A 21,244-nucleotide genomic window follows, 5' to 3' on the forward strand; every position below is an offset into this window, starting at 1 on the left:
CACGGGTAAAATTGTATTGCGTCCGTCTCGGTTTAACAGGCGCGCACGCAACCTAAAAAATTACTTTCACCATTATTTTGGTCAATAAAATATGAAGTACTCAATTTTATGCCTTTATAATTCTTTTGAGTTGACTTGTTCAATTTTCTTTCCAACATGACCTATTTATTGGCAAGTAAAAACTTGGCAAAAATTCTGGCAATATTTAATAGGGCAATCATAGTCTTAAACCTGTTTTTCCTATAGTCAAGGTCTTAAACCTGACGTACCCTAAAGGTCTGTACCAGTTCGCAAGTGGCGACGCAGCCATGTCGAATGTCGCCATGGCCGGCAACAAGTTTTCGTCGTATCACCTCGCCGCCGCACTCCGCCGGGAGCATGACCCCGCCGCCGCACTCCGACTCTTCCTCAGTCCGCCAAACGCCGCCTCCGCCCCGTTCCGCTACTCCCTTCTCTGCTACGACCTCATCATCTCCAAGCTCGCCGCCGCGCGCCTCTTTCCGGCCATGGAGTCCCTCCTCTCCAGCCTCCGCGCCTCCTCTCTCCAGCCGCGCGAACCCCTACTCTGCTGCGTCATATCAGCTTACGGCCGCGCTCGCCTCCCCGCCGCCGCTCGCCGCGCCTTTGCCCACCCCGCCTTCCCCGCTCCCCGCACCGCCCGCGCCTTCAACACTCTCCTACACGCACTCGCCGTCTGCCACACGCCCCTCCCCGAACTCCTTTCTGTTTGCCGCGACGCCGCCTTCTTCCCGGACGCGTGCACCTACAACATCCTCATGCGCGCGGTGGCTGCCACTGATGGCTCCGTCGACCATGCACGCCTTCTGTTTGACGAAATGCTACAACGACGGATCACCCCGACTGTTATCACGTTTGGCACCCTCATTGCCGCGTTCTGCGAATGCGGTCGGCTCGAGGAGGCATTTGACCTGAAGGAGGCGATGATTAAACAGTACAATGTGAGGCCGAATGCTCATGTGTATGCCAGTCTGATGAAGGGTCTCTGCCAGAGGGGGGATGTGGACAAGGCGCTGAGGCTCAAAGAGGAGATGGCGTTGAGGATAGAGCTCGGACTGGATTCGGCCATTTACGCGACCCTCATAAGGGCATTGTTCCGGGTAGGGCGGAAAGGGGAGGTGGTTAGTTTGCTGGAAGAGATGAAGGGAAGGGGTATTCCGGCTAGTAGAGTGGTGCACAACGCAATGATTGCGGGTTTCTGTGAGGATGAGAGGGATTTGGATGCGGCATTTGCAGCGCTTGATGACATGCTGAAGAGTGGGTGCAAGGCAGATGCGGTGAGTTACAATACCTTGGTTGCTGGGTTGTGCAAGTTGGGGCGGTGGTGGGATGCAAACGAGTTGGTTGAGGATATGCCTAGAAGGGGCTGCGTTCCTGATGTGGTGACCTACAGAATGCTATTCGATGGAATGTGTGCTGCTGGGGAGTTTCATGAGGCAGATCAGGTTTTGGATGAGATGGTCTTTAAGGGGTTTTCACCAAGCAAGGAAGGTGCGAGGAAGTTCGTTCAGGGAATTGAGCGGGAAGGGGATGTTGTCTTGCTGGAGTCGGTGGTGTGCCGTCTCGCTAAGTTGAACGCTTTGGAGTCAAGTGGATGGGAGAAAGCTCTCAGCGGTGTGCTGAGGGATCCTGCAGAGCTGATGATAAATAAGCATCTACTCCCTCCGTTCCTTTTTAATTGACTCGGATTTAGTACAAATTTGTACTAAATTCGAGTCAATTAAAAAAGAACGGAGGGAGTAGATTGTTTAAGATCACCTGAGTAGATCTCTGGATACTTGATTGGCCCTGTTGTTGTTTAATAACAATTATTATGATATTTTATCTACTAAACTCCCCCCATGTCTCAATATGCTAGCCAAGGCTGCCTATCAGGCTTTCCTACCCAATTCAGGTTAGTTCCTACCTGAAAGTTAACTTAATATTATTGATGACCATGAAGAACATCAAGACAGCTGGGCAGGGCCAAATACAAGTAAAATATTGAGGCGGGGTTCATTGATAATAGATGCAGTTCGGATGCAGGATGGATTTAGCACTCCAGCGGGAGTATATTGGTAATAAAAACCGTTCATGCAAGCATATAAAACCCTATTGAAGGTATATGTTGTTGTTTAGGATTCTCTGATATGGTTATGAAGATTTTCGTTTTTTACTTTTTTGTTCTCTTATTGACTCATTAATGCCTTTGCCTTGTACTGCTTCTCTGATATGCTCATGTAGATATTGTTGTTTCTACATCTTGTTCATCAACTCATAAATGCCATTGTGTTCTTCTAAATACCTTTTGACATCTCCACAGGCTTTATATACAGTTTGTTTTGTAACTCACTTTGAACTAGTATGTACAGAATAAAGACAACTCATTACTTATCTGTAAAATACCACATTGTTTCTGCTATGCATTAATAAGGGGTGCAATTTACGAGAATTAGCAAGTGCCAGAAAGAGTAAAGATATGGAGAAAAACATAGGACAACTTCTACAGAATTATAGGTATCATATCAATTGCTATGCCTTTCTAAACTGGAATGTTCCGTCGGAGGTTGTTCAAATAAACTACTCCGTACTACCTACTTGTTTTCCACGTCCTTAGAGCATCTCCAGTCGCGTCCCCCAAAGCGTCCCCAAAGGGATTTGGGGCGCGCCGGACCAAAAATGCGTTCCAGCCGTGTCCCCCAAAGCCCATTTTTGTCCGGCGCGCCCCGATACGGTGTCCGGCGCCCCGAGCCCGTCCCCGTCCCACAGGGGACGCACCGGGGACGCCGGACACAACGAAAAGCGAGGCGGGGAGTGGCGGGGCCGACCCGTCAGCGGCACAATTAATTTTAACCTAACCATCGCCTACCTTGCGACGGAAGTTATTGGCGCGCAGCGACGGTGCAGTTCCCGCAGCGACGGTGCAGCTCCCACAGAGGGCGCAGCGACGCGTCCCGTCGCGCCTAGCTCTGCGTGCCGGCGTTAATGAGCGCCACCGCTCATCCGCCTCCCTCCGGCCTATAAAAAGGGGCGCCTCTCATCGTCCCTCTCACACACAAACCCTTGCGCCTCTCTCCCAAACCCTAGCCGCCACCATCTCTCAACAAGACTCGACGCTATGTCTGGTAGAGGCGGAGGCCGACCTCGCGGCCGCGGCCGTGGTCGTGGTCGTGGACGTGGCCGCGGCATAGCTGAACGCTCGCCGTCGCCTCCCACGCCGTCGTCTTCATCGTTGGAGATGGACGTGGAGCCGGACGTGCTGTTCGAGTTCGTCCTCGTCCTCAAGGGCGACCCGCGCGGCATCCAGAGGCTGCCGGACTCCTTCGCCGAGTACGTCGGCGGCGTACGCCCGCGCAAGATGCATCTGCGGGAGCATTCGTGCGGCTACTACCGTTCCACCACGGTTCCAACTATGTATTAGTTTGTGGAAACCACGTTCCCAATTATGTATTAGTTTGTGGAAATTGAAATAAAAATGCCAAAAAAAGTATTTTAAATGTTTGGGGGCGGCGTTTGGGGGACGCGGCTGGGGAGCGACGTCCCCCAAAGGCGGCACGAACAAAACACGTCCCCCAAACGCTCAATCCGGCGCGGTTTGGGGGACGGTTTGGGGGACGCGACTGGAGATGCTCTTAGCACTCAGAACCTGGGCTGGGTAGTCTCTCTTGTTTATCTTCGGTAAACCAGTTGTGGATCATGAAGATCTTTTTTTCAGGTCCAGTTCATTAAGATTATTGGGCATCGGACTATGGACTACCTTGCTTCAGAATGTCCAGAACGACAGAAGACATCAAAACATTTGTACTTCTGATTTCTTGGTTAAGATGGCTGGAAAAATAGTTGAATATTCAGGCAAGAGGAGCACTCCTCCGCCCTAATCACCTACTACCAGGAAGAAGCTACTGCTTGGAAGGAGGCTGCAAGTTAATGCCTATTTTAATACTTCTCATTCCTACTTCCTCCATTTCATATTAGTTGTCGCTGATTTAATACAAAGTTGTACTCAACTAATATGGAACGGAAGAAGTATCTATTAGTACTTAGAGCATCTCCAGCCGCGTCCCCCAAAGCCCATTTTTGTCCGGCGCGCCCCGATACGGTGTCCGGCGCCCCGAGCCCGTCCCCGTCCCACAGGGGACGCTCCGGGGACGCCGGACACACCGAAAAGCGAGGCGGGGAGTGGCGGGGCCGACCCGTCAGCGGCACAATTAATTTTAACCTAAACGTTGCCTACCTCGCGACAGAAGTTATTGGCGCGCAGCGACGGTGCAGTTCCCGCAGAGGGCGCAGCGACGCGTCTCGTCGCGCCTAGCTTTGCGTGCCGGTGTTAATGAGCGCCACCGCTCATCCGCCTCCCTCCGGCCTATAAAAAGGGGCGCATCTCATCGCCCCTCTCACACACAAACCCTAGCGCCTCTCTCCCAAACCCTAGCCGCCACCATCTCTCAACAAGACTCGACGCTATGTCTGGTAGAGGCGGAGGCCGACCTCGCGGCCGCGGCCGTGGTCGTGGTCGTGGCCGCGGCATAGCGGAACGCTCGCCGTCGCCTCCCACGCCGTCGTCTTCATCGTCGGAGATGGACGTGGAGCCGGACGTGCTGTTCGAGTTCGTCCTCGTCCTCAAGGGCGACCCGCGCGGCATTCAGAGGCTGCCGGACTCCTTCGCCGAGTACGTCGGCGGCGTACGCCCGCGCAAGATGCATCTGCGGGAGGCTTCGTGCGGCTACTACCGGTGGATCGTCGACGCGATCTACGACGCGCGCGGCAAGATGTACCTCAACATCGGCTGGGAGAAGTTTGCGCGCCACCACAGCCTCGAAGCCGGCTTCATCATCCTATTCTCCTACTTCGGCAACAGGGACATGAGCGTCAAGGTCTTCGACGAGAGGCGCTGCCGCCGGGACTACCACGGCGACAGGACTCCCACGGCGACAGCACCGACGAGGAGGACGACTGAGTGTTGTTTCTTCGCAGCGAATACGTGCACGGAGGCTTTCGCCTGTTCGCCTCATCGGTAGAACCAACAAGGGCACCATCCTCCCGCTGGATTTTCCGGCTTAGGTGACTCGGGTGTGCCCTCGTTCTTTCTTAGCAGCGAACACAGGAAACCTCCGATGCACGGCCTAGTTAGGTTTAGTTTATTTACAATATTTTATATTTGTGTCCACCACGGTTCCAACTATGTATTAGTTTGTGGAAACCACGTACCCAATTATGTATTAGTTTGTGAAAATTGAAATAAAAATGCCAAAAAAAGTATTTTAAATGTTTGGGGGAGGCGTTTGGGGGACGCGGCTGGGGAGCGACGTCCCCCAAAGGCGACTCGAACAAAACACGTCCCCCAAACGCTCAATCCGGCGCGGTTTGGGGGACGCTTTGGGGTACGCGGCTGGAGATGCTCTTAAACGACATTAAAAAACTTTTTTTTCATAGAACAAAGCACTGTCTTTGCATATCGGTGTGTTTGAGGAAGATCGCAACAGAAGAACAATACTCAATACTGCGTATGTTGCAGGCATGAGAATATCCAGAATGGTGTCAAATTGCGATCTACTTTGCTGTTCCTTGCTCTTTCCGGTTCTATGCATGTAATAATAGTGCATGTGCTCGACTCGCGAAACTCATTTGTAGAAGTACCCTCATCACCTGTTCAACTTTTTTTTTTTTGGCAAACATCACCTGTTCAACTGAAGTGGCTGTACAAACTAACAAACCCACCATGCAGGACTCAGAATTGAGTTCGTTTTGTTCTATTTAGCACCATCAACTTCATGTTTAGAGCTTACAAGGAATCAACAGCATCGTCCTGTTCTAAATCAAACACAGGGAGCATGTGGTCTGCTCTAGCCTCCTACTCCGACTCCCTTCAAGATCATGTGCATATGCCTTTGGTGGCTTATAGAAGAAACAATCTGAGTACCCCGCACCTTTCTATGTGATCGATACACCTCTCCATGGTGTATTTTCGAAAAAAAATCTGAGTACCTCGCTGAGTCCGAGTCTCAAATCTAAAGGTATATGGGGGTTCACAGCGTTTTCAGCATGTCAGCCGTTGGATTTTTACAGTACTGGCTGAAATTCGATCACAGTCGTTCGTTTCTGCCAGCAACGTGCGCTCTGGTTGGTTGTGGAGCTTTTTACCGTCGATCCTTCGCGCTAGCGAAAGCCATGCACTGGCCATTGTCTACCCTCGCCTGGCTGCGTTTGGACCCTACAGTCGAGTTGGTCCGCGCGTCAGTCGCCGCGGCTTGTTTTCAGGGCGCGCTCGCCTCGCACCAGCGTGCAAAATATCTTCTCCGCGCGGGGTAGTTTGGACCTTTCCTTCGGTGGTCGGTACGAACCCTAGCCCACCCAATCGTCTCGCACGCAGCTGCTCCCCAATCCCCTCGCGTTCTTCTCCTCGCACGCCTCCCGGCCGCCCGCACTTCTCGTCCCCCACGCCCGTTTCCAACCCCTGCCTCCGCGCCGCTCCGCCTCCATGGATGACCGCCGGCCAGCAGGAGCGCGCCGCCCGTTCTGCTCGAGACAGCCATAGACGCGACGATTTCAGGCCGCCACCATCGTCATCAGTAGGTGAGCCGCTTCAGATCTTGTGCATCCACCATCTTCCTGGCCCATCTCCCCTCCCCTCCCCTCACGCATCCACCTCCCTTTCTCTTCCTCCTCACGTGCTCCTCGGGAGCGGCGGCTGGAGCCTCCGCGGCCGCCTCCCTGGCTGAACATCCTTCTCCCCCTCCCAGGTAGCGTCTCCAACCTCCAGCCTCCACGACCTAGGGTCGACCCTCTCTCCAGATTTCCATCTCCCTTCCTCTCCCCTAGCCTCAACCTCCACACTGCTGCTATCTTTGTCCCCTTGAGCTCTGCCTCCTCTAGCTTGGTGCCATGGCTGACCCATGGAGGAGCACGTGGGGAAGTGGAGGACTGATGCGGGGATCAGACAAGAGCCCCGTTGGACATCTAAACTGCAGCTCCATCCACCAATATCCAGGTTCCCCACCCTCTCTCTCCCTCTCTCTGGATCCCCTTCTTTGTGCTGCAGATCTTCAAGGTAAGGAGGCTTCCCTTCACGGTTTAGTTTTTTCTCTCTGTAGATATGATGCTTCTCATAAACCAATTTGTCTTGTTGTAGTGGATGGACAATAGGTATGGCTTCACCCCCTTTGACCTCAGTTTGTTTCTTTTCCCATGAGGGATGTCAGATATAAAATTCTTTATGGTGCTAATTTCTTGCGTCATTGTATTTCCTGTGTAGATTATTCATTTGCTTACTTTGTGTATTTGTATGTATCGTTTCTCTAGCTGAATTGGATTTGGGACTCGAAGACCGAGGAGGACGAGAAAGAAGGTGCCACCGTGGATGCCGAAAAGAAAATTATGTCGCCGTTGATGATAAGCAGGAGGCCAAAAGAAAGATAAACATGTATACCCACCGAATATACTGCCAAGGTATCTTGAACTTGCATCATGTTAAATTAATTGAAGGAGTATGCCACCATTATTTCTAGATATTTGGTACTGATGATATATTATTCTGGTCTGGCCTACTAGGTTTCCATTGGAATGAATATTGCTGCTTCAGAATTCTATGGCGAGATGGATCAAACCTATGATCTTAACTTCAAGGAAGAGGTAATGTCAGTTTAAAGTTGTAATCTTATTTTGATTTTGATGGTCAATGTTTGGTCATTCTTTTGCTTGCTGCAGAATAATAATGGCTCTAGAAGATATCTGGAGATAGCCCGAAGAATGTGTACAAGTCATTTGTTGATGAATACCCAATTTTCCTGATTGAGGACCTATTTGATTAGGATGACTGGGTTCACTATGCTAAGATGACTGAGGAAATTGGAGAGCAGGTGCAGATTGTTCGAGATGCCGTTGCGCAGATTGCGCTCCGGCGAGCACTAGCCGCAACTTGTGGGAGGAGGCGGCGCGGGGGAGACCGGCGGCGAGATGGGATTAGGCCCTTTTGGCCGTCCCACCCTGGGAGGCGTGGATGAACACACAAGGAAGCGGGTGCCTGATGTGGAGGATCGGACAGAAGCTGCCGTCGCCGCCACCCATCCTACCGTGTCGCTGCCAACGTCGCCGCCTCTGCTCGTTCCTATTGTGAGTGCCCGAATGGCTTCTGTTTGATTTTGTTGGGGCTGGCTTAGGATATAGGTCTGCGTTGCTCTGATATGGATTTGTTTTGTTTTTGTACAGGGGCTGGCGAACCACATGATCATCGATTACCACAACGATGAGTTTTCTGGGCTCTCTCCGTGGTTAAATCGCATTGCATGTTTTGGTAGAGGAGGCTGGGATCGATTACAAAGTGGTGAGTTATTATGAATATTAATACTAGGATGTGCTATTTTTGTTTTGATGGGATTAGATTTTCTATTGGATTAACAAAATGACTAGACTGTCTAGCATATAGAAATTCTGAAATTTGTCTACCAGACGGTATCTGAAATTTGTACCCCCAGCAAAAGTTGAAACATTTTCATTCCCTATTTATATGGAAATAAAGCAATAATCTGTGGGTCTTTTTCTGTTCTGCCAACCCAATTGTATGCTCTATGTTTTCTGAGATGCATTTTCTTTATCTTTTCATTTTCCTTGCTGATATCATTAGTTTATTTCACTCTTTCATGCAGAGGGTTGCAAAGGCGATTGCGGAGAAGTCCTGCAATGCTCTTCTCCTCAAGGTATGTTTGGTTTGAGATACATTATTTTTATTGTAGCGTATAGCTTTGTCAGCTCAAGAATTGTGTATGTAGGTTAACCACAGTGTACCTGTAACCGATAGCATTGAGGCTATGAGAATATCAATACAGGCTGGCTGTGGTGTGATGACCAGTCACCTGAGGTACACTTCAGGGTCACCTTCTTGTGATCTCTTGTTGCTACATGAAATTGAGAGGGATAGATTTTTGGAAAATAGGATATGGGCTTGAGATTTGTAGTTATGCTTGTCCGTTATGTACAATGCATATTGCTGATTAAGTGTTCTGTGTAGCTAGGATTTCTGCGAGTCGTGCTAGAGAAAGGAAGTTGTGCCACAAAAAAAACAGTATGTCTTCATATGGTTCCTGGTAGGTTTCAAATTGTTTACATTGCTGGTACTTATATGCAACTGTTCTGTATTACTAATTCTTCTTGGACTTCAAATATTCTTGGACTTGATTCTGTCCGTGCAGTCCGTCTAATACACTAACTAACCTACCTGTTACATAAAGGCAAAAGAAAGCTTTATCCTCTCATCCTTTTGGTATACTTGGCTCAATACCTCTATTATAATGCTTTAAAGTAAGTTTCTTGACTTCACAATATTCGAGAAGAAGTCAGATGGCAAGGCATGCTCGTATTGCATATCTCCGTTTCTTGTATACTGTTTTACATCATGTGTCAAGCCAGTGGTCAGTTTTTGCTGTTTGTTCTTATGATTGTTTCCGTTTTTAAGGGCAATTGATATACTGAAATTAGAACGCGTCATCAGAAATATATTGAAATGCTAATCTGTAATATTAAGTAAAATATTATTTAGGATGCTCCAGGTATACTAGCCATGATTCTGCGAGGAGAAGTAATTACCTTTATTGCTGATCTTTTAATTTGTTCATACCATTTTTAATCCATGTTCAGATGCCGTCTAGGATTTGCTGGCAACAATAAACCGTGCCTTGGGCCCAACTAAGTTGGTTTAGAGGGTATATAGTGTGTAACAATTTGTGCTGAGGTGAGTAGATGCTTGACCACAAATTATGAACTTAACCTTTTTTAGAGTTGAGAAGTTGTTACAGAGCATTGTCACTACAGACCATATTGATTAATTTTGTATGAGCATATTTAAGTCACCAAGAGCAAGCTGCTTCAGGGATGTATTAATAAAGTACTGTCACTATATAGTCAGGTTATTTTATATTCGTTGGATGAGATTTGTTTCTAATCTATACTCAACAGTCAGGACTGCAAAAGTTTATGCTACCTTTCTAATCAAAACTCAAGAGTCAAACAACATAAATGTTATATATATTGTGTGTGTCCGATCAAATGGTAGCATTGTGTTTCCGTTTTTTCCTTTGCATCCCGTTATTTTGAAAAGATTATTGTAGTGTTGTTTCTTCTTTTTTGTTTGAGGATGTAGCCCCTAGCTAACTAAAACCATCAGTGACCGTCTGGTTTACAGAGTGCTAAAAATGAGAATTCTTCCTCATGCTTGTAATAATTTGATTGAACTTTTTATACATCTCTAACTAACAATACGGTAAATAGCTATATTTTTTATTCCTCAAGGCATATATGGCCAATAGCTATATTTATTCAATATCAGTTTAGAAATTCTTCTGTCTTCTCTCTGGCTTCTTCAAGACAGTCTGGGTGTTTCTGTTCCCAATCCTCTGTATTGCCGTGGCCATCATATTTGTTGAGGCTGTGCACACCCGCAATCTTGGACTGATGATCCATCGCCTTACTGATTATGATTCAGGCAAGCACCTTCCCCTTCACCGTCGTGCTGCTGCTAGCCATCTCAGTCTGTACTGCATTCATGTATCACATGCTAAGGCGCACTGACCATACCTGCAAATATGGTATTTTCCTTATTATCCCATGTGAAAGTTCTTGGTTATTAGGACCAGTGTTGATGCCAAGTGGTTAAATAATGGTACCTAAAGAAGTAGTTTGATTTGGTGCAAGCAGAATTATCTTCATATGATTTTAATGTTGTGAAACATGAATCCACATATACTGCTCATGCCTGAGTTGTCAGTAGACGTAGCAGCGCAGGCATTGCAGGCGCACAACATTGTATTGCATAACATCGTGGAATAACAACTTTCCTTGCCTCTTTATTTATTACCTTGCTTTCTTATTTCGAATCGAAATTTATACTATTTCTGTGTACTTATGCAGGTACTCTGGCATGGTAAACCGGTCCTTCTTGTGGAAGATTGTGAAACCCATGAAACTAGGCCTGGGTATCCGAGGATGGGCCGGGTTCTACCAGCGTACCTACGCAAAGTGGATTGTCTCTCAACATAGGTCAGTCAGATGTGTTTCTTCTTCCTTTCGACTTACCTGCAACATGTTCAGAAGTAGTGCAGCAACGCAAGGGTGCTTGAATGAACGATAGCATTTGTAAGCAGCTTTAGTTCTTATCTTTGAGAGGTTTAGACGCCCATAAATAGTGGTCGATGATAGATTTGTTTTGATGATAGGTCATATGTAAGTTGTATTTTAATTGAATCCTCACTGGTTTATTTTTAGTAATCAATGTATAAATGACTAGGTTTTATGTTTATGTCTGAATATTCTGATTCCCAAGTAAAACTAGGAACTGAGCTTGTACTGTATTTTCCTTCAATTTGAATTTGCTAAAGTATCTTTATTTCTGCCAGGCTGCACAACTAGCTGCCAGGAGATAACGAGCTGCCTCACGGTATAAGCAGGCAGCCGGCATCTTTGACGACAACTGCGGATCTGCATGACTCTGACGGCCATCTACATGAGTTATTACTCTGCGGAAGTAAGAAATCAGAAAAATGTTGTGTAGAAACATATTAATATTTGTGCATGATGCGTCCTTGAAGAAGATATCAGCAGTTATTTCAAGTGTATGCGTAATTAATGGCAGTAAGTAGTATAACTTCAATTCTTAATCGCATGGCCACTATTTTCTTAGTAGAAAATGCCATGTACCTTCATTATTCAATACAGATGGTATGACATGCCATGAACTGCCCAATTCCCAATAGTTGAATTGTTTGAATATTTCTGTATGCTATCAGTACGTTGTAACAACACCGTACATGTGTGCAGCTTTAATGTATGTTAACATGAATAGGTTGGTCTGCTTTTCTTCACTTGATTCCCAATTGACTACTGGTTAATTTATCTTTTTATTTGCAGCGGTGTTAACTCTTGGTGATGCAAGCAGTAAAGACCATGCGTAAAGACCATGCTGCGAGAATGCATTTCCTATGTAGGCGATGATTTTAGCGTTCCTTCCTTACTTTTGTTGCTCTCGGAAGAGTCAAGAACTTTTACATGCTAATATATATTTTTCCCATGTTCCGTGGTTGTATATAAATGTTTGTTGTTCTGTTTGTAATTTAGTATGATTTGCTACATTGTAAACTCTAAAAATATTTATTATTATTTTCACAATTGAAACGAGTCTCACGAGATCGTGCGTCAAGTCTTATGTACGTGTTTCTGTAAGAGGAACATAAGAAACCCTGCTCTTTTTGAAGTTAATTGAACAGGGTTGCTTCCAAGTAAGTTTATATTATCTTTTACTACTCACTAAGTTTATATTACCTTTTACTACTCTGTTTGTAATTTTGTGTGCTTTAACCCGATTTCATTCTACTGATTTCATTTTTTAAAACCTTAAAAAATTACTATCGTTTTACATCTTATTTCTACCGGTCTTACATAAAATGTAAGTCTGCACGGTTTTCACAGGATCGTGCGAAATCTAGTGTGGGTGGATCATGGGTGGCGTGCTCGCCCGCACACCTTACCAATAGAGCTATGCTCTGCTCTCATCCAAAAGATGAAGTGAAGGTAAATCAAGTCAGTGGGATCTTTTGGATATATATCTTGGAAGCAATCTCTATTCTTTGTCTTCAAAATATCCTAAACCATAGGTGACGCCCAATTAATAGCAACCATCCTACTTTTTCTAATAGGGAATTGAAACATCTGAGTATTGAGTTGATGCATATTTTGTGGTACTGACCTAAGGTTTAGAGGTGCAAAACATTACAACTCGAAAATGGTTTGCTACTAACGCCTCCATTTACACCGGTTCCCCTCGTCGTTGTCAGTCTTCTAGTTGTTGGGGACTCGAAGGTGGGGACCCAACAAATCTATGCATGACTGGCAGTTTTGGCCTTTTGCGTCTCTTTATCATTTCTATCTCGACTGTGGAGGCGGCGGTCTAATGAATAAGGCTCCCCTAGCTCTATCCTCGTGCTTGCTTGGCTTTCACGGTCGTTGTCACTTGTCTAGGAGCTAGTGGTTTATTGTTTCTTCCAATTTCATCATATTGTTATCATGGTCTTTTTCCCTCGGCGGTGCGTAAATAAACAAGTGATTTGATATCCATCCTTTTGAGGCGTGTATCCACAACCACTATACGTCAATGACCTAAGATTATCGTCCCATATGGTGGCCTGTACGCGCGGCCATCCAAAATCTATGAGGTTAATCAAACCTTCGAGGAGTAGCTGGTTTATTTGGTTATTTAGTCTTTCCTAATGTCATCGAATCAGCGTGAGTCTATGGCTACTGCATGCAACTGGTTGTTGATGGTTGCTTAGAACATATACAAGTAGGCTGGTTGGCGGCTACTAGTAGACCGCATAATGGATAGTTGTCATATGTCGTGTCTTTTGTTGTTTCTTTTTCGTTGGTCGATATATGTATTGATCCTCTGCTATTAATGAGTTTAATGAGTTGTAAACTAAACGCTATTTGAAGAACGGTATGTGTGCATCGATTGATGCAGTTGCCAGTGTGCTTATCCCCCATTTCTGGAAAAAAAAACAACTAACACGATGGTACTTCGAATTTCGGCAATAGTTTCCATCTCTCACCTCTACTATTTTTTCTTGCAAAATCTCTTAGAAGTCGTTTGGATGGACACTTGTTTGGTTACCACATGAATTGCAAATGACAGTAGAATTCAATATTGAATTTGTAAATGGCTTCCATGGAGAAATGTGAATGACAGGTCTCAGCTCGGAATTGTGTTTACCCATGGTGTCATTTTGCTGGATTTTCTAAATGAAATGACAACCCAATTCTGTGGCAACCAAACAGCCCACCTATGGAATTCCAAAATGAATTCCAAAATTTCAGGCCGAAATGATGGATACCAAACGACTTCTTAGAGGTCGTTTGGAAGCCAGGATTTCCTTTTATTTGTAGCATCTTGAAATGAATACATGTATTCATTTCATTTACATTTTAATTCTAGAAATGGACACTTGTTTGGTTGCCACAGGAATCGCAAATGACAGTAGAATTCAATATTGAATTTATAAATGGCTTCCACGGAGAAACATGAATGACAGGGTCTCAGCTCGAAATTGTGATTTTCTAAATTAAATGACGGTTCAATTCTATAGCAACCAAACAGCCCACCTATAAAATTCCAAAACGAATTCCTGAATTCCAGGCTCAAATAATGGATACCAAATAATGGATACCAAACTTCTTACTCCTCTCCATCTAGAAGCTAATGGGTTAAATTCAGTATGGACATCGAAGACCGCGAGCCCAGGAGTCCAGTAGAGTAAGCTGACTGGGCCGGAGAACCTCAACGGCCCAGCTAGCAAGACAGACTGAGCCAACCTCAATATCCTAGCCGTCCATTCTTTGATCGGACCGCTCCAAGTCCCCACGCCATTCCGTCGAAGCATCCCGCGGCAGCCTCCGGCGCTCCTTATATAAAAGCCGTGAGATTTCTAGGGTTCCGCCGCCGCAGCCACACACCACAGCACCCTCTCTTCTTCGGTTTCCTCTCTACCGGCGGCCTCCCCGTGCAGATCACCATGGTGAGCTCCTCCTCCTCGCACGGCGCGAACGCTCGCCATTTACGTTTGTGTCTTGATCGTTTTCGTCCACCGGCGATGTTTCCTTACGTGCCTGGTTCTTCTCGCAGTCGACGGAGAAGAAGCAGCTGAACCCGATGCGGGATATCAAAGTGCAGAAGCTCGTGCTCAACATCTCCGTCGGCGAGAGCGGCGATCGCCTCACTCGCGCCTCCAAGGTATCATCAATCCCCGACCCTTCCATCCGGACACGAGCTCCTCTATGATATAAAAATCATTCGACGTCGCTTCACTTGGCTGCTGTTTAGATCTACTATTGCACAATTCACTCCAAATGAAAACTTACAAGAAGTCTCTGCGGTTTAAGTCTAATGTGTGCTTGCACATTTAAGTTTCTTTATATTTCGAGGCACTGTTCATTTATGCGATTTTTCGTTATCAGGTGTTGGAGCAGCTGAGCGGGCAGTCGCCAGTTTTCTCAAAGGGTAAGATGGTATCCACGAGCTAACGTTTGCCTGATGATAAATTTCAAATTTGGAGCTGTGTCAACAAGCTAGTGGTGCTCACTAGTGATGGCTATTTCATCTTTCCAGCTAGGTACACTGTGAGGTCTTTTGGCATCCGTCGTAATGAGAAGATCGCTTGCTACGTCACCATCAGGGGTGAGAAGGCAATGCAGCTTCTCGAGAGTGGGCTGAAGGTCAAGGAGTACGAGCTGCTCAGGAGGAACTTCAGTGACACTGGTTGCTTTGGGTTTGGTATCCAGGAGCACATTGATCTTGGCATGAAGTAAGATGACCTTCCTGTACTCTTTGTTCTTCTTTCAGTTCAGATGCGCCAGTTATCTGTTTAGCCAGTTTATTTAGTTTAACTTGGTTAACTTGAGTATAAGATAGTGATATGTGTTTGCTTGTACTTTGGCAAGCATTGCAACATAAAGAATCTTGTGTGACAAACATGCTACTAGTCGAACATGACATGGAATGTTTGAAGAATTCTTTATATGTATGCATGATTGGAATACTGTTTTATATCCTTAAAGTGCTTCCATGCTTTTGTTCTGAAGCGCTCTCTATCGTGTTTGCTGATGTTCTGAACATGACATGGAATTATTAATGCTCATGTTTTAAGAATCCTTAATATGTAATCATTAATTAATGATAAGTAACTATGATAAGATACTGTTTTGTATCCTTAAATTTGCTTCCCTGCTAAAGTTTTGAAGCTTTCTCTATCTTGTTGTGTACGGTAGTGTTTGTTACCCAGTACAATTTCTATTCTTCTGCCTCTTGAGTTAGGGATGTGTTTCATATATTAATTTTATCTTTTCAAGCAAATAAATGGAATGTCCTCATTTCTGAGAGTTAGTTTATATCAGTTATATTTTGCTGTCAAAACTCTTGACCATTTTCTTAGAGAAGTGTTTTGTGATATTGCGTTTGCATGCTATGTGGTGATGCCCGTAATTCCTGTTGCTTATATACTTACAATTTGCTGGAATAATTCTCAGGTATGACCCATCAACTGGTATTTATGGTATGGATTTCTTCGTTGTTCTGGAGCGTGCTGGATACCGTGTTTCTCGTCGGCGCCGTTGCAAGGCCCGCATTGGTATCCACCAAAGGGTGACCAAGGAAGATGCCATGAAGTGGTTCCAGGTCAAGTACGAGGGTGTCATCCTCAACAAGTCCCACGCGAGTTAGTAATCTTTTGAGTGAAGAAGTTGTCCTTCAGAATTCTAGTCATTCAGAGTGTCTTCTTGATCATGGAATCATATGTTTATTGGATACAAAGTGCACTGTCAATTTTGCCTCTGTTTGAGTTGACCTGCGTTTATAATTCCATCAGATCCTTTCTTTGGTCTCATTTTCCCAATCTACTATTTCATGAATTCTTTGCTAGCTGATGTTATTCAGTTTACTTCGTATCATTTTACCAGAAATAGGCCCACAACTATAAATGTCAATCTGATTGTGCACGCATTTGCTAGCAAGTATAGAAGTATAGACGGAGAAAATCCTGAGTTCCTAAACATATTTATACGTGCAATCACAAAGATGCATTCTAACATGCTGGGTTGAGGAAGAGGAAGCGCAGACTACTGCTTGCAGTGAGATGATTGAGGAAGATGAAGTGCTTGCAGTGGATCAAAATCTGAACAGAATAAGAATGTGGAAAGTGTCTTTGACCCATGGGTACCGGTGCTCCCCTCACTTTTAGATTTTTGAAAATTTTAAAATCTCACATTTCTAAGTCTCAAAAAATTATGACGTTAAATATATAGATAGATATAGATATGTACGGGTTGGGTGTATGCAAAAAATCCCGTTAAAAAATACTTTGTATTTTGAACAATATAAAAATGACAAACTTCTGACAGTTAATGGAAGTAAATTAGTATATTACAATAGTGTATCCTTTTGTTAGAAATTTGTTTTTTTGTATTTTCCAAAGTTTAAAGTATTTTTTACCGGGACTTTTTTGCATACACTTCTCATGAACATATCTATCTACATATTAAACGTCACAATTTTTGAAAACATAAAAGGATCAGATTTTAAAATTTTCAAAAAACTGAACGTGGAGGGAGCACTGGCACCCATGTGCACCAAATTAATGTCCAAAAGAATGGAAGAAATAAATATATCAGCCTACATGGCTAATAGCTTAACGAAAAATATGTTACCTCATAACACCAGTTTAAAAAGTAAAAAAAGATGCATTCAAGGCTATCATAAAGCAATGCATTTGATTTGCAAATGCCAGAGTAAAGATAATGGATTTTATACACCCATGCATCGGTGTGTTTCCGTCACCACCATTATGCTTTTAGATTCGGATAAAAAGATGAGAGATAAGAAATATTTTTATCTACCACGATGGGTACGAATCTCGAGGAATAAATGAACGGTGCCGAAACTGTATACCCATGAGATGAGTGGGTGTACAAAAGAAGAGAGAAGTCTAATTTACCCCCTAATCTCAAAGTTCAGATTACAACCCTCAACTTTACTTTGATTCAATCTTCAACCCCAAAGTTTATAAACCTTTCGGAATTGAACCTTCTACCCTTTTTAATAAGTTTTGAACTGGTTTTTCTTGCTATTTAGCGGGTTTTCTCCATATATACTGTGCCAACTCATCAACGTACAATATACACGGTACATGTACTTTCTCTTTCTCCATATGGCATGATCACCTCATGCCTCATCACGATCATCTTCCTCCCTGGAACGAGGCCATAGCGAATACAGAGGGGTGCCTCCCTCAGACAATAACACTTGGCGTCTGCCCTCTACATCACTAGTCGTGCCCAGACTTTCGCCAGCACGGGGCAACCACCACGGAGCGCATCGAGCGTGGGAGAGGCATTTTTATTTCGGCGGGTGAAGAGTTTAAGATGAAGCATAGAGTTGAAGATGAAGAGTTAAAGACACAGGCATGTACGCACTATTTTACCAATACTTGACAAAAAAAGCGGCTTAAGACAATGAAAGGGGTGATTCTAAACCTGTTTTAAAATTCAGGGTTGAAACTTGAACCAAACTAAAGTTCATGATTATAAGCTGAACTTTGAGACAAGTTTAGGGGGTAAGTTGGACTTCTCTCTACAAAAGTATATACAATACATATAGCAGTTTATTATTTATACTCTTCAGAAGTTATAAACAGATGGAGAAATGATGTTATCAGCTACACATGTAAACAGGAGAAAGAATGTCTTTTAGTGTGATATGACAGTACCGAGGTTATAAGATAATGGCATCACATTTTCAACATCATCTCTCCCCGAAGATGGTTTGCTGTCAGGTAGAGGTTTGTATAGCAAAGTACATCCATATATATAGTATGTGTAAGCACACTTCGGAGAAAGTCTCCCATGACATGAAACCCTGGGTGACAACAAAGGTGCAAATTTGTTAACAGTGCGACATAAGGCCATGAAAAATAGTGCACTCTGGGATAGAGCTACAAAAACAATACTAGCTCCACTACCATCTCAACAAGAAGGTTTGATCTATGCACACTTCTGATTTGCCTTTTTTTTTGTAATAACTGCCTGGTGTGTGTAAAAATTATGAATACTAGATAATACCCCGCGCGTTGCGGCGGGAATTTTATCCAACATATATTTATAAAAATTGTAAATTGATAAGGCATAACTGAAATTAAAAAAAAGGAGGGGAGATGAGATAAAATCTTCACATTACCAGGTCGCAAAATGTAAACATAGCAAACTACTAACCATGACGTTCGATTTAAATAAAATTTCCCTATGATATGGATCGTGGGTATATTGACCTGCAATATTATGCTCTCTATATACACGGTTTTATATAGATAAGATGATTAGGAGTGAAACTGTGAAATGGATCTCTAAAGCAAAATAGATGAAACCTTCGGTAGTTATATGAAGTAATCACAAAACATTATAAAGAAAATCATTTCACTCTTAAATTTGACATAAAAAAATGAGTACACGGCTGATAGACAAAGAATGCTGTAACTTGTGATTCAGACATGATTTCCATCACAAAGCACCAGCGAGTTGACAACTTGACATGTGCTTCTTCTCCTCCTCATCTACATACTACATACTGAAACCAGGAAAGGTAGATTCCATTAATCGGTAGCGACATAATAACAACAATTTTGCCAATGTAATTTGATTGCTCTAGGAACACATATCTGAGTAGGAAAATACGACACACAGTAATGGTTACTTCAAGAAAGATAATAACAAAAGATAGGGGGAGACTGGAGCACCTAGAATAGTATCCTCATGGCGACATTGATCTGAACGACTTCTGAAGATTGATGGTAGCAGTCTATCGAATGGAGTTAGCAAGATGATCCCTGTAGCTAGCTAATGTAGTATTCCCACGATAAAATGTAGCTAGAATTTTCAAGAACAGAAACACAACAATTTGTTACTTACTTGGGTTGTGATTGGCCGTGGATCATCTTACCTGGGTCATCTTACCAAATTCCATGTACAAAATTTCGGAAACTAAATAAGATACATAACTTATGCTGAATAGTTTTAGAATAGTCTCTTCATACTTATGCTGAATGTTTTGGTTCATAACCACTCCACAAAGATGTCCAATGGGTGGGAGAGAATGGAAGATCTACCGGTGAAGATCATGCTGCGACCCTATCTCCCAGAGAAAACAGATGATTGGATAATAACTGGGGAAAGAACTTCTAATGAGATGCTTACGGTATCCCATTAATGTAGGAAAAAAGTACGCAGTGCTAAGGAAGGCTTCCCCAGTTTATACACTTCTGTTGTTAACCACTTTTCTTTTGTGTTGTGCAAATATACTGCAGTAGGAAAAGTAGGAAGACTGCGTACTTTTCATTTGATCTCAGTAGAAGTAAATTATGGAATTCAACCCCTCCATGTACCATGGCAATCTATGGTTCGGTACTCTACTACGTGATATCAGATCGCACAAATCAAAAACAATTAATTCAGAATACCTAAGAAAGAAACATGCAGAGTGAGGTTGCAAATAATACATACACCCATTGATCTACGAAATAATTACACAAGGCAATCAACAATCCTGCAGCATGATCTTCCAGATTCAAAGTGAAGTAGCAAGAGGGGGCCGGGATGCGGAATAGATCCATTCAGCCATAGAGGAATCAGGGACATATGCTGAATCAAGACGTTAATTAGAAAGTTTAATCAGGGATTAACAGGATCGCTTAGTTACCTGCTCAGAGGCGAAGTAGGGGACTTGTCCAGCGGGCGAGAGGAGCGCTGTTCTTTGTGGCGGAGATTCCAAAGATCCAGAGACCACGCCACAAGACGGTCGCAGAGCATGTCCACGATGACCTGGAAGCACCGCGCCATCAAGAACTTTAGTCGGCGCTAAGGGACGTTGGCGCCGACTCCTCTTCCAGATTCGTCCTCTCCAACACGTTGATCGTGAAGCCATGGGGGCCGGGGTTCGACGGCGGCTCGAAAGTAGGGACGTTGAAACCCAGTCTAGTGTACACGATCGGAATGGATCAGGCAGACCATCGATTAAAAAGAGAAATGTGGTTCCATCGGTTACTCTTGCATTTACTCGGTGGAGAATATGATAAGGGTGAGGAGGAAATTCATTGATCATGCAGAAGATGAAGAGGGACAGACCGGCAAGAAATCAATCGGGACTTGGGAGGGTAACCAGACCGCTCGAGGTCTGGAATAAAAAAGGATGATGAGCCTGCCTCGGCCAGCCCAAGCATGAAGTGGTTTCTCCAGCACGTGTAGAAAAAATGAGAAGCGGGGAGAGACGGGAAGAGAATGAGGAGACGCAACGCACCAACATACAGGATCGATGTGCGCAGATAATTGGTGATGACGTGGCATCATGAGAGAGCAGCAAAATCATGTAGTGGGGGGTTCCTATTAAGGAATAGAAGATTGGTGTGCCCACAAATTATGGATTGTAGTTTCTTCAAGTAGCAAAAAAAAAAAAAAAACTGCACTGTCATTAACTACTAGAACGGGAAAACATATCACATTTCTCAAATCTCAACGGGGTAACACCTATCCTTGAAGTAAATGCACCTAGACCTGATACTGATCATCATTCACACATCATAGCAGAAGGTAAAGTCCCAATTATTGCCGAGGCACATTGCTGTAATCCGTAGAACCTCCAAACCCTAGCTTAATTGGCCTCTCAAAGTACATA

General features: G+C 44.3%; 3 protein-coding genes across 9 annotated transcripts; all 3 read left to right on the forward strand.

Moving 5' to 3' along the window:
• Positions 1 to 323: 323 nt before the first annotated feature.
• Positions 324 to 6,306, forward strand: LOC124647308 (putative pentatricopeptide repeat-containing protein At1g53330). The gene is made up of 2 exons (XM_047187272.1): positions 324 to 1,684; positions 6,087 to 6,306. Exons 1-2 carry the CDS (start codon positions 324 to 326, stop codon positions 6,304 to 6,306), a joined length of 1,581 nt encoding a protein of 526 aa, XP_047043228.1.
• A 133-nt stretch (positions 6,307 to 6,439) lies between these two features.
• LOC124649140 lies at positions 6,440 to 12,165 on the forward strand. Of its 7 annotated transcripts, none has more exons than XM_047188807.1 (10): positions 6,440 to 7,443; positions 7,546 to 7,626; positions 7,702 to 8,106; positions 8,203 to 8,317; positions 8,640 to 8,690; positions 9,006 to 9,077; positions 10,358 to 10,471; positions 10,897 to 11,025; positions 11,382 to 11,509; positions 11,893 to 12,165. In XM_047188807.1, the coding sequence occupies exons 3-8, from the start codon at positions 7,951 to 7,953 to the stop codon at positions 10,911 to 10,913; spliced, it is 525 nt and encodes a 174-aa protein (XP_047044763.1). In that variant the 5' UTR covers positions 6,440 to 7,443; positions 7,546 to 7,626; positions 7,702 to 7,950; the 3' UTR covers positions 10,914 to 11,025; positions 11,382 to 11,509; positions 11,893 to 12,165. The 7 variants fall into 7 exon arrangements, 2 of the variants coding, with proteins under 2 accessions (XP_047044763.1, XP_047044762.1); XR_006986546.1 differs by lacking the exon at positions 10,358 to 10,471 and adding an exon at positions 10,472 to 10,574 and having other exon boundaries at positions 6,444 to 7,443; positions 9,002 to 9,077; XR_006986547.1 differs by lacking the exon at positions 10,358 to 10,471 and adding an exon at positions 10,472 to 10,574 and having other exon boundaries at positions 6,444 to 7,443.
• Positions 12,166 to 14,484: 2,319 nt separating this feature from the next.
• Positions 14,485 to 16,412, forward strand: LOC124649138 (60S ribosomal protein L11). The gene is made up of 5 exons (XM_047188805.1): positions 14,485 to 14,549; positions 14,657 to 14,764; positions 14,989 to 15,031; positions 15,140 to 15,335; positions 16,057 to 16,412. The coding sequence occupies exons 1-5, from the start codon at positions 14,547 to 14,549 to the stop codon at positions 16,247 to 16,249; spliced, it is 543 nt and encodes a 180-aa protein (XP_047044761.1). The 5' UTR covers positions 14,485 to 14,546; the 3' UTR covers positions 16,250 to 16,412.
• The last annotated feature ends 4,832 nt before the right edge of the window (positions 16,413 to 21,244 follow it).

This window comes from Lolium rigidum, chromosome 4, assembly GCF_022539505.1.
Source record: "Lolium rigidum isolate FL_2022 chromosome 4, APGP_CSIRO_Lrig_0.1, whole genome shotgun sequence".
NCBI classification, from domain to species: domain Eukaryota; kingdom Viridiplantae; phylum Streptophyta; class Magnoliopsida; order Poales; family Poaceae; genus Lolium; species Lolium rigidum.

Coding starts and splice junctions, on each gene's coding strand:
- LOC124649138 (XM_047188805.1), top strand. Junction 14,765..14,988: donor GCCTCACTCGCGCCTCCAAG/GTATCATCAATC, acceptor TTTCGTTATCAG/GTGTTGGAGCAGCTGAGCGG. Junction 15,336..16,056: donor CACATTGATCTTGGCATGAA/GTAAGATGACCT, acceptor AATAATTCTCAG/GTATGACCCATCAACTGGTA.
- LOC124647308 (XM_047187272.1), top strand. CDS start 324: ATGGCCGGCAACAAGTTTTCGTCGTATCACCTCGCCGCCGCACTCCGC. Junction 1,685..6,086: donor AATAAGCATCTACTCCCTCC/GTTCCTTTTTAA, acceptor ATTCGATCACAG/TCGTTCGTTTCTGCCAGCAA.
- LOC124649140 (XM_047188806.1), top strand. CDS start 7,951: ATGGGATTAGGCCCTTTTGGCCGTCCCACCCTGGGAGGCGTGGATGAA. Junction 8,318..8,639: donor CTGGGATCGATTACAAAGTG/GTGAGTTATTAT, acceptor TCTTTCATGCAG/AGGGTTGCAAAGGCGATTGC. Junction 9,078..10,896: donor ATGTCTTCATATGGTTCCTG/GTAGGTTTCAAA, acceptor GTACTTATGCAG/GTACTCTGGCATGGTAAACC.